The 12712-nt window shown below is 35.3% G+C and overlaps 1 protein-coding gene across 6 annotated transcripts in view; it reads left to right on the top strand.

Annotated features, from left to right (window-relative positions):
• Window positions 1-12712, top strand: part of CDK14 (cyclin dependent kinase 14) — a 232342-nt gene that overhangs the window by 99658 nt on the left and 119972 nt on the right. For all 6 annotated transcript variants that reach the window (XM_081882549.1, XM_081882552.1, XM_081882551.1 and 3 more), the window contains 2 exons: window positions 3794-3856; window positions 12390-12513. In XM_081882549.1, the coding sequence (XP_081738675.1) occupies window positions 3794-3856; window positions 12390-12513 (187 nt within the window). The remainder of the gene's footprint in view (window positions 1-3793; window positions 3857-12389; window positions 12514-12712) is intronic.

Raw genomic sequence — 12712 nt, 5'->3', positions numbered from 1 at the left:
TTTTATCTCCCCTTTCCCACCCATTACTCTTGGCTTCCTGAGTTAAAATAACATTTCTGTTCATCTTCTGTATGGAGGGATAGCAAAAATTCTAGGAATTATCCTTCATTTTCAGAGAATTGTGTGGTTGGTCATGATTAAGGGCAGCAAGGAAGCTGATAGGGCCAACCAAAGCTTCCTAGGATAGAGGTTACATCCCCAAAGAAAGGATGTTCAAAGAGCAGTGTTGACATTCAGTCCTCTAAACCTTGCTGTAACCGTTTCTGAGGACAACCTGCTGTCTTCTCAGTAGTGCTCCACATTCACAAATTGCTAAATTTCTTAGGGTCTTATTGTGCATGACTCTAAAAAAAGCAGGACTGGCTATGGTCTGTGCCTGAATGGGAAACTGCCTTGAGCTGAGGTGATGAAAGAAAGGTGAAATGCAACTATAACAAATAACTTAACATTTTGTGTTCCTTACTTCTGTAATTTAAAGGCAAACTTCATTAGCTTGAATTATTTTAAAAGCTTTAAAATGTTTCATATTTTGCGTTCATATAAATGGTACAAGTAGATAACACTGATATTCTTGTAAAAGAGTGGAAAGGTCAGTACCAAAATGCATGAATATTGACTTCAATCACATGCACATTTTGAGGAGAATAAGCACCCTTGAATTCAGAAAGACTTGACTTGTTAAACAAATTTACTATAAGTTTCTATAACTATTGTGTCAGTCAAATGTGTACATTTCCAAGTACGTAAAAGTAATAGATAAAACAGAATAACAAGAAAACAATCTTTAAAAAGCAAGAAAATGATGGTTATGAATGACAGTTTTAAGGGTAAGAATGGAAGGCTTTAAAGAACAACAACTCTGGAATTAACCTATTTAGTAGAACAAAGAATGTAAGGGATTTTCGCACTGACATACTTGTGAACTTTGGACAGGTTTATACATGATGCTAAATTATAATTTAGCATTACAAGAATGAACTAATTGTATAAATACAATAATATGGATGCTTATTTCTAGTGAATAAAATCTAAAATCTAAGTGTTTACTGGGTGATCATTTTAATACTATGATGAAGCCATTTCACATCAGGGCTGAGCCAAGATTGATTTCAATCCATGCAAGGATGATGCTAAAATGTTACTGGTTAATTTAAAACACCATAATTGGTTACTTTAATATTTTATGTTAATTTTAATTATTACTTTAAATTGCAATTTATTTCATAAATGAGAATGACTACAAATAATCCTAAAAATGTGGGATTCTGTCTTGTTATATTTCTACTTAGAGTAACTTCTTTGTAGAGTATGGTTGCATGCAATTGTTGCAAACATGTTACTTCAGCTATATCTTTTATTGTTCTTTGCATTGTATTGTCTGCTTAAGAATTTCTTAGTGACAATAGGGAAACTATTCTTGTCAGAAGAACCTCCGGAGCGTAACTAATGTGTGCAATCTCTTTAGCAGAAAAGAATGGCTTGCAACAGTCTTGCTGCCTCAGTGAAACAATACATTCTGTCTGCTGCATGATGTCATTGCCAGAAGCTAAATAGTACAGTTTTTGTTTTAATGGAAGAGCTCTTTCACATTGCTGGTTTGACATGATGGGAATGTGGTTGGAAATGCTTCCTGTTCATTCACAGGCCCCAGGCTGTCCATGCATTTCAGCTTCAGAAATGACAGCTGAAACCAATTAGGTACAACTATGGGACAGCTAAGTCACATGTAGATTTATCATTGCTGCGAAAGAGAGGAGGAGTGAAGAATATTTCATTGAAAATATAAGTGGCTAATTAATAGTGAATGATTACTGAGTAAGGAGGAGGCTGGGTATGAGCTCCTTTTGTGAGATTTGTCCCGGATGTAATGAAATCTAGCTATCTATTTATCCAAATATCTCTCCCCTGCCCCTTTTTCTAAAGAGAGACATGTTTGTTTTTTATTGCAACTGTTGAACCTATACTCAATGATATATGCATTAATTAATTAAGTAATTATAAATAAGCATTGTCAGTATAGAGATATAGTGTCATCTAAAGGGAATTTTAGAAAATGGGTTTCAAACTTTTCATCCCCATGAACTTTTGGGGGCTGGAACTATACAATGTGGATAATGTGTGGCTACTGTGAAAAGCAGAGAATCTATATCACCTCTTCATCCATCTCCATTGACAAAACAAAACAAATCCTGCTTCACTTAATTTGCTATAGTTTACAAGGGCAAGGAGCTCTTAAGACAATAGTTATCCTGCATTATGCTATGTATTTTCTTGTCATACTTGGACCATTATCTGGTAAAGTTTGGATTCGTGGCAATAATAGTTGACACCCCCCAAGGGCGGAGGACCTGTTTGAATTGCCCACCCTTGGAGACTGCTGGAACCCAATGGCTTCTTAAATGTCCTGGGGCATTTTCCAGTAGAGAAAACTGTTGAAGCCCTAGTCTCATTATGCAATGGTGTGATGAAATGGGCTGTTGACACAATCACTCCCAAACATTCTCTCTAGCATTGTAGAGCCCAAGTGGCTCCTTGGTATTCTGGGAAGTATGGGTTATGAAGCAAGCTGATAAAGATAAGCTGTGGGTGATAGGTGAGGGTGTGAGTGAGGTTTAAAAGTGTAGGGGAAGGGCAGTTGGCAAAGAGGTGGGTGAGCAGGCAAATAGGGAAGGAGCCTCTAGTCAGTAATATCAGCAAGTAATGATACGAACCAGGAAAATGTATTGGGCGGCTTTGTAAAGGAAACAAAACATTCTTTTTACCAATGAAACTGAAACCCAAACATGTCGGGCAGCATGGTGATAGATGTAGAATAATTAACTTGGTTTTTATTGAACGAGTAGATGAAGGTACTAAACTTCCTTTCAGTGTTTAGGCGCTATTGCACAACTTACACAGAATCTCTATGAACGACATAGGTTTCTCTAGAATGGCAGTTGTTAAATCATTTCTCTTTGGAAGCAGCTTCATTTATATTTAACATTAAGTAGAGCTTCTTATGCTGGCTTTAATAGCACATATATTTTTCTAGTAGAATGTAGGTTTGCAAATTTCATTCTGCATTCCAACTACTATAGGCATATCTTTCCTTTTATGGTTTTAATGTATGAACAATTTCTACTGCAGACAGGAATGTGTGACATACAAGACTACAGAGAAATATGTGGTTTTGACCTCCTGTTTGAACACACATTTCACTGCAGTGCATTTAGAAATGTAAATAAGGAAATAGAGGTTTTTATAACTACAACATTGTTTTAATAGAGACTGCAGTGAATGAAAAAATAATATTACAACAAGATAGTGATGAGTATGTACATAGAAAAATATAATGGTAGAGTTGGAAGGGATCACAAGGATCATCTTGCCCGTCCCCCTGCATTGCAGGATCTTTTGCCCCATGTGGGCCTTGAACCATTTGGGATGCTTCTAGTCTGCTGTAACTGTAATTAACTTTCAACACTGGAGCAGACCTATCTAGTCAAGCATCCTGTTCACACAGTGGCCACCTGGATGCCTGTGGGAAACCCTCAAGCAGAACCTGAGCACAAGACCGCTCTCCCCTCCTGTGGTTTCCAGCTAGAAAATGAGCTGCATTTTAGAGTTTTATAAGCAATATTATTAACTATATAATGAGATGGAACCTGAAGGTCATGTTAGCATAGCATGTATTCCCCTTATTTGCTGCATCTGGTGGAAATAGTGGGTTTTGAGTAGAAAATTTGTTACATTTCTGTAGCAATAGGAGTAATTAATCCCTCCTTCTTCCCTTTCTTGGATTTATCTTTTCAAGCACACAGATTTATGTCAGTACATGGACAAACATCCTGGAGGACTTCATCCAGACAATGTGAAGGTAGGATACCACTTTCCAAATAAGCATTATTATATTAGGATTGTTTGTGGTAAGAAATGTTACAGTGATAATGCAAGCAGACTTGTGATTGAAGAAAGTAAACTGGCCCTTTAAAAATATTGCTTTTACTGCTGCTTGTAAGCTGGATGTTAGCAGGCACAGCTGACATTAGTTTTTGTTATTTGGATATGAGCTGGAAACTTGATCTGGCTACCTACTGGGAAATCAGCCAAATTATTTCAGCGTAAAGTAGAATCCAGTTAGTCAATCGTCTTAGAGACCACCCAGGTAATATTTGTTCAGCGGCCTTGCTTTTTGATTATTTTCATCAGTGGAATAATCATAAACACACTGTATCATAGAATATATACTTCAAATTGCTAAATTTAGGGTTGTGATTTATTTCTCTATGTTAGGGTCTATGTACGTTTTGTAAGAAAAAGCTGTGGTCCTGACAGATTGATTGCATTATATAGATGTATTCAAATTTAAATAAAAAGAATGTGTGTGTGTGTGTGTGTGTGTGTGTGTGTGTGTTGTAATGCCCCAGGATTAATTTCTGGTTCTGCAACACAATACTTGTGGGATTTCTGGAGGCAATCAAGTGAGTTCATGCATGTGGAAACATTAACACTGGAATATAACCCTTGTGAGAACATTCAGCATTATTCTGCAGAAATCTGTGATCCTGCTCCAGCTTATATCCCTGAATGTTACATTTATTTATTTTATTTGAGAAATTTGTACCCTGCATTTCACTGAAGAGACCCAGGGTGATGAACAGTAACACTACAGTCACAATAAACAATAAAACTTGTAAAACAAAATCAATCAATCAGGATCATATAATTAAGAATAAATAACACCACAAAAGCAAAAATAGGGTTTCATGATGCATTACATTCCTCTCCAAAAGCTTGGACCAAAAGGTGCATCTTTGCTTGTCATGAAATGTAAACAGTGTGACACACCTCTGAGGGGAGCTTTCACCCAAAGCTGCAAGGCCAGTACAGAAGAAAGCTCCCTTCTGGACTCCGGATCACCAAGACTACTTCCTCTGCAAAAGCTAACATGGAAGTGTTAACATGGATATCTTAAACTGGATAATCAAGTTTTAAAATGTGTGCATGCACTTGAAGGATCACTGTGAGTGTCAGATGCTTACACAAGAGTTTTCAGCTCTCTGGCATCTCTCAATACGACCAAGACATTCTGCCAAAAAAAGTGTGCATTGCCTAAGAAATAAGTGTTTATGTGGACGCACAAGATCTTGCTTATTTTACTTTATTTTATTCCTTGTTTGTCATTGTACCACCCAGGGGAGGTAACAATAAATGTTTCAAAATAAACATTGTACATTCCTTGTTAAAGGCCTCAAGTTGTTTTTCCCCTGTAGACCTTCAGAAGAGGCACTAGAAATTTATACTGATACTTTTAGTGTATCCATGCAACACATTTTCACTTCTAGTTTGGCTACTTAGAAGAGTTGTATAACCATGTCTATTTATTTTTGTGTAAAAATAAACAATGTGGTGTTTTTTCTTTTGGCATTGTGTAGCAAGAACGCTGAATACACAGAAACATAAACTTCATTTATTAGTAGCCTTAGTGTCTCAGGGAAACCTCTGTTCTAATTAGGAATCCATTTTTATTTCTCGTTTTCCATCTGAAAGTAATGGATTCCTCTAGGGTTTACTTGCAGAAAAATAATTGCAGGTGAAATTTCCTTCTGACATAACTGCCTTTCATCACATGTCTGCTGTAATAACTGAAATGATTCTGAGTTGTTTGCTCTTTGTATATCAATCTAATATATATAATAATAAGCATTTAAAAATACTGTAGTTTAAAAAAATTGTGCTAGTTTTCTTGGTGTGCATTTTTAATAACCTCAAAACCATACCATAAATTGTTGGGTTGATGGGACAGATTGGAGTTTGGTTGATGCTTTGTTATACTATGCATTATTATACCATGATACACTGTAAAAACAAACAAAAAAGGGATAATAAATAAAATTTCTGGGTTGTACAATACACACATACTCCAATTATTACCATTTAGGTTGTGTCACCGTACGTGTATAATAATGAAATATCTGGGCCCAGTTAAGATGTAATGGGAAAGCATGGTTTCCTGCTATGTGAATAAGCGACAGCAAGCTCCTCTCCTCTTTCACACACCTGAGAAGCATCTGCTTCCATTCTTAATCTGTTCTCTTCATGGTCTGCAGTTGCAAAAAGCTTCTAATAACCTTCTGTCCTAAGATTAAAAGAGGTGAGACTGTGGTTTCCTGTTACCTCTAAACTAGGCCAGTGTGTGTATATGTAGATAATATTTTTACTCGTTTTTTTGAACCGTTCTTTGGGCATTTCCTTTCAAAACCAAAAGCACAATTACATCATAAGAAAAGAGTAAGACATCTTTGTAAAAGTGTTCCAAATGCTAGTTCCATGTTGGAAGGTAGAACGTGCATTCATGAGTGGCTACAATTAAAGAGCTTAGTTTTGGAATTTTAAATTTTTTTTTGAAAGGTAAGACTTTCAACTTCTTAGTCAAGAAAAGCAGAAGCAGCATTTCAACCAGCACAGAATCCATTGGAGGGAATTTCAGCTTTCCCCTTGACTTAGGAATGGTATCACTGTGAAACTCTTGAGGGCTGTTAGAACCTTACTTCCTAATGCATATCCATATATCTATATCTATTGAGATAGATATAAAGACATAGATATAGATATATTGCTTCCTAATATTGATCTATATATCCGTGCTGCAGCTAAGAATTGGCTGGATAGTTCATGTCAATATTTATTCATAAAACTTTTTCTATTTCTAGGATAATAGGGAAATTGCAATGAAGTTGTGAAATTTTACATAAAAAGCTTTTTTATTTGGTGACTGTTATCAAAATTCTAAAGTCCCACATGTTTCTCTGTCATGAACATTATCCTTTAACTACGTTGCCTAAGTAATATCTGTTCTTGAAAAATGGATAAGTTAATGACCAATTTGGAAATTAACAACCAGAGTGAAAGCCTTAGGGTATTTGCCATCTTATAAATATTTATATTTTTATAGGCATAAGTAATTATGCTTGAAATTACCCAAAAGCAATGAGGGGAAATTACCCAAAAGCAATGAGTGTTCAGAACAAGCGAGTAATTCATTAACATTTATTACACATCATTTTCATTTAAATAAAAAGAAGTATTTTAATATGCCTGTGTAAATACATGTGGAGTATAATCTTTCTGAGCAGCAGTTTTTCAATGTATCCTTCAATTCAAATTAATGCATTAATGGAGGTTTTACTAATATACCTGCTTGTTTTATTGTATCAAGAGTTACTCTCGCCCCCTTTGTTTAGAATGTGTATGTTTTCCTTCCTGAAATCTCCCTAAGGTATATTCATGCATAACACTGCCAAGATGATTGACACATAGCAGCACGATATGTATTGCTCTTCATATTTTGGGAGCCATAGAAGAAAAAAGAAAGTAATTGTCCTGCATAAAAAGGAATTTGGAGAATATTTAATATGCTATATACTGGGTATGCTATATACTGTGTGTGTGCCTTACAGTGCATGTGTAGACAGTAAAATAAACAGATGTTATTCTATACTGGTGTAACACATACAGTTTAACCTGTGTTTATTAATAGACTTTTAAAATCAGATCAGTTTGAATGCATGCAGGTGAAATTCTTACATCAGCAGCACACTTTTTCATACCTACATCAATGAACAGGATTGAGCAGAAATCTAGGATCCATTCTGGAAATATTCATGATTCGATATGATTTCTTTATAATTTTATCCATTTACACACCTTTGAAATGTCTGCTTTTGTCTCAGAAGGTGTGATGTCTGTGGCGCATGGCTGGGTTTTTCCATTAATTACAGTGGATATACTAAATAGGATTATTTGGCATTTAATGTAGTTGATAAGTTGCAGTTTTCCATTACTCTTTAGAGGGTAAGCAGGTGCAGAAAAGGGTAGGATAATGTTATGCTAAATTAAGGCTGTCTCTTTCAGATGGCATTGAGAATCGATTTTTTAAAATAAGCTTTTCTGGTGATCAGTCATCAACTAAATCATCATGATTTTACACTGATTATTTTATCTCTTCCACTTATACATTAATGAACTATGCATGATCATTAAATAAAAATGCTTCCCCCTAAGTTTTTAAGCATAACTACCTGAATCATCCTTACAGTATATTTCCATAACTGAACCCTCATCCCTTATGATGCATATACTGTATATATGCAAGGTTTTTTAAAAAGAAAGGCGATCAAGAATTGTCTGTGCAAGTTTTTTCCCTTTAGCATTTTCATTAAATTTTGAAAGAGCCATTGATTGTGATGATGTGTGAAGGAGCCTTTTAACCTCATTGATCAAGGAGGACAGTTTCTTCCTTCTATTAACATTATGCTAGCAGATGAGGAAGGTGTATTATTTTGCTCAGTTAATTAATCATACTTGTCAGAACATCAGCATTGTGAAGGAAACGGGAAAGATTGATAAGCACAGTAAATAAAGGTATAAATGTGTACTTTTCAAAATATAAAGATCTTAGTGGTGTGGTCTTACTGTAGGATGTTTCCATATGGAAAAGTCCTGAAGGGAATTGGTTGGAAGGACACCTTTTTTGTGAAAGCAAGTGTGATATATGTCCCTTGTAAGAATGTAGTTATGCTATAGAGTTCAAAATCTGGAAATTATGTCTTTAGCAAATTCTGCCCCTGAAATGTCCACTATCTTAGAAGGCCCAAAATGCTGTTGTTCTGAGAATTGTTACTAACATATTTCATGTCCTTTCAAAGGCTAATTGGGCTGTAAGAATATGTTTTCCTTAAGACAAACTACAATGCACCCTGGTCAAGTAGGGATCTGCACCTTGGTTTCTTCAGGGATGTGGTGGTAAGCTAGTTTTGTCATTGGAGATCACCACCATCACCATCGTCATTTGACACTTGGGCTAAAAATCAATTTTTAAAAGTTGCCTATCAGAATTTGTCTTTTTATTTTTCTTTCCTTTTTTGGTGAAAATTGGAAATGTCACCCAGCAGTTATAATTCTAGTCTTACTTCTGTGTTTGAAGGGATGTCATCCTCTTTTGGGGTATCACATCAGCTCCACTGCTCTCTTGGCTTCTGTTGATTTAGATGTTGCTGCTAGAATGTGAGCCAATGAAGTCAAATGTAGCTGTTGGGTTTTCTTGGCAATTGTCCACTTATAAATATATGTTGAATTTGATAGCATGGTTCTGAGTCTGTTCAGCAAAACTTTCATCCTGCACTGGGTCCCAGGTACCACTAAAGATTAAGCGCAGGGTCACTGCCCTTTACTTAGTTCTATGACCATCTGTTTTAGGATATAGTTTGTGGGGTTTATGTATGTAGTGTTTAAGGTGACCACTTAACCCATCACCAAAAAGAGGGCAAAATATTATAGATCTGATAAACAAAACAAAACAGACATGCTTGTTTATATGTATAGAAGCACATTTAAAATTACTGTGTGCTTGCTCAGTCTTCTGTACAGGTGCTAATTGTTAAAGGGCAACTTCAAGATCCTCTGCTCTCTCTACTTCTCATTCATTATCTTAACTTGAGGCCTTTATAATAGAGGATTCTTTCAAAGGCAAGCCTGTCCCTAATGGTGTTCCATATTATATTTACAACTTCAGTGCTCAAACTATTTCCAGTAGCACACTTTAAAATATTAACCCACCTCCACATTTCAGTTTTCCATTTTCTGTCACCTTTCTTATGTACGCAATTACTGTGAGTATAATAAGTAAGTCTCAAAATTGTTGGAAATCTCTTAAGTCATAAACTGGAGAATTTTGTAGTTTGTAGTCTGAACGAGTGGAAAGAACCTTAGTTCTTGCTGAGAGAGCTGATACGTCTTTAGTGGAGAAATTGTTGGTTTTAATGTGTTTGCCCTTACATTTTAATCATTGCTAACACATTGATATCACACTCCATAAACCTCTAAATTGATTTGACCTTCCAATGGCACCATCGCTCCCAGGACTCATTATTGGAAAGCAGTACCTCAGTTAAAGTGCGATTGTCAAGGCAAAACAGCAAAAGCATGCTTTTTGCATGGCCATCAAGTGTGGTGTTTCAGTACTTTAGATTGTTTTACAGATTAACTAAACAGTTTAATTGCGCTTCAAAATGCATCAAAGCTAACAATATGTGAATCTGTTTTTTATTTTCCCCATGATATATATCTGTTCAGCTAGACCTTTGGAGGCAATTACTGTCATTAATGTTATATAAAGTTTTTAGTTTCTTCCGCAAGCTGTATTTTATTAATGAATGGTTTAAATATGGTATATTGTTGTTCAATGTTGAATGAATATGTTGAAAAGCATTATAAGATCACTATGTGTGTGATATTTGGTAGTCTAGAAATTTTGTCAATAAATATAAAAGCAAGTAGGCTTCTATATGTGTAGCATCTCTTCCAATGTTGTCTGAATTGTCTGTGTGTTTCCCTTTTTGGAACTCTTTTGACCATCCTTTCCCTTACCAGTGGGACATCCTGATTATTTTCAGAGTTTCCCATAAAATTGTTTTCGAGGCATCCTAAGCCACTTTGTCATTGCTCTAAATACCAAACTTACTGGCAATTTGAACCTCACTTTGTCCAGGCATACCAGCGGTGCCTTACTTGAGTTCAACTCAACATTTATAAGATTTCTCATTGATGATCACGCAGAAATAAGGCCACTTCACTAAATGAAGAACTGGAATTTGGCAACAACATAATATTCTCACAATATTGAAGTTAACATACAAGGTGTACAGTGGTGTATTCTAACATAACATTGTACAATATTTGTTCTATATAAATAGTATTCCACCAAACAGGAAGTTTTGTTCATTTGTCTTTACTGTGTGGCTTGCCATTTTTTCAGACTGATGACTTGAAATAAAAAAAACTAGGTGTGACATAATTGAAATTTTACAACTTTGCTTCAGTACTGCAGAGCACTTCACATATGCACTCCTGCGCAAGCGGAGTAGGTTTTTAGTGGATATGGTTAAGCTGCTTTGTGGGGAAAGTTCCTCGAAAAGTGATCTATGTATAAATAAATAAATATGGCCTATTATGTTCTCAGTTAAAATAAACTTTGATGATTCCTAGGATCCCGAGCAACCTCCCTGTACTGGGAGGTGAGAAAGCTATTTTTATAATGTATAATCTAAAATTTAAGATTTATACTAGCCAGCTTCATTTCATTGTTTAAAAATACAATGTGTCAAAAATGCCACCCGAAGCGTTATTTTTTCCTAATTTATTTCTGTACTTGTTACCCTTGTATTTCCTCAGTTTCTTTCAGAAATTAACAATATACTATCATGTGAACAGGCAGAGAGGAAAGGACATTTAATTAAATATTCAGCTTCAGTAACATGACATTTCTGTACTTTCATGTTGCCCTTTGGTTTATTCAGTAATCATATTCCATAAATTCATACAGGTGCTGTGTTGATAGCTAATTAGGAACTACTTCATGCCGGTATATTGATTCTGAGATTTTTTTAATGGTCTAATATTCCTACACAAACAAGAGGACATCACTGTTTGCGAATAGCTTAACGGCTGGGTGAAGTAAAACGTTTGTGTTTTGTCTATGATATATTGCAATTATCTTGTCATGTAATAATAACCTTATGACTGTTTTTACAAAAGATTTGCTACTGAAGAGTAGCCTTAATATCTGGCATGCTGAGGTGAAATCAGCAAAAAGAAACTCACAATTTTGCCAGCATGCAAACCTAATATTTGATGTAGTCCTCTGACAAGTGACTTTCATATGAGATTTGAAATTATAAGAAAATACAAAGTGCACAGTGAGTTCCTGTATATATTAGCATACTGAGAATATATCTAATCCCACAGTTAGCCTATCTTTAGAAGTATTGTGAATAAGTTAAAATTCCCTCTTTGGTCACATTTTGAGTTTTTGAAAATAAACTCTTGTATCAAATATTTGAGAATAAAAGCCTTTGGGATTTATATATTTTTGATATCCTATTTCCACTACTTTCATATATATATATATATATATATATATATATATATATATATATATATATATATTCCCAGCACTGTGTTCTTCTCCTTTCCTTTTCTCCATATGCTGTTGTTTTCTTTAATTAGTGAAGATACACATCTGTCTTCAGGCTACCACCTAATCTCTAAGGCCATATGGGTAAACAGAATATAATTGTGGCTTTATAGGGATTGACTCTACTGTTTGTAGTTATTGTTAAGGATTGTTAAAGCAGGTGACTAGAGTTGGATGCAGTGAAATGGATGTTTCTTACCTCTACATATTAAACATTGCTTAAAAATAAATTCTGGTATTTTAAAATCACACCTGTAGCAAAGCTGCCAAGGAAGTGTTTTACCCATATGCAGACACCCTGCTTTTTTGTGTGAAGGAAGCCAGTGCTCTGCATGCAAGTATTAATAAAGACAATGTTTTTCCCCCTCTCTTTCAGTTATTTTTATTTCAATTGCTGCGAGGACTTTCGTACATCCACCAGCGTTACATTTTGCACAGGGACCTGAAACCCCAAAATCTTCTGATCAGTGACACTGGGGAGTTGAAGCTGGCAGATTTTGGTAGGAAAGCTATTAATTAAAAGATTGTCTTATAATGATGTGGGAAATGTTTCAGCTGTCTTAGTCATAAGCTGACTCTGGACACAGTGATGATTGATAAAATAAAATTCATAGAAATACTTCATATCCTACTGAATGACAAGAGTATGGAAAGAAGTAACCTGTCTCAGTACTAGCTAGAAAGTTTGAAATCCTACAG

This window comes from Podarcis melisellensis, assembly GCF_964234715.1.
Source record: "Podarcis melisellensis genome assembly, chromosome: 12".
In the NCBI taxonomy this organism is placed as follows: domain Eukaryota; kingdom Metazoa; phylum Chordata; class Lepidosauria; order Squamata; family Lacertidae; genus Podarcis; species Podarcis melisellensis.
This window is presented reverse-complemented; position numbering and strand designations above follow the sequence as displayed.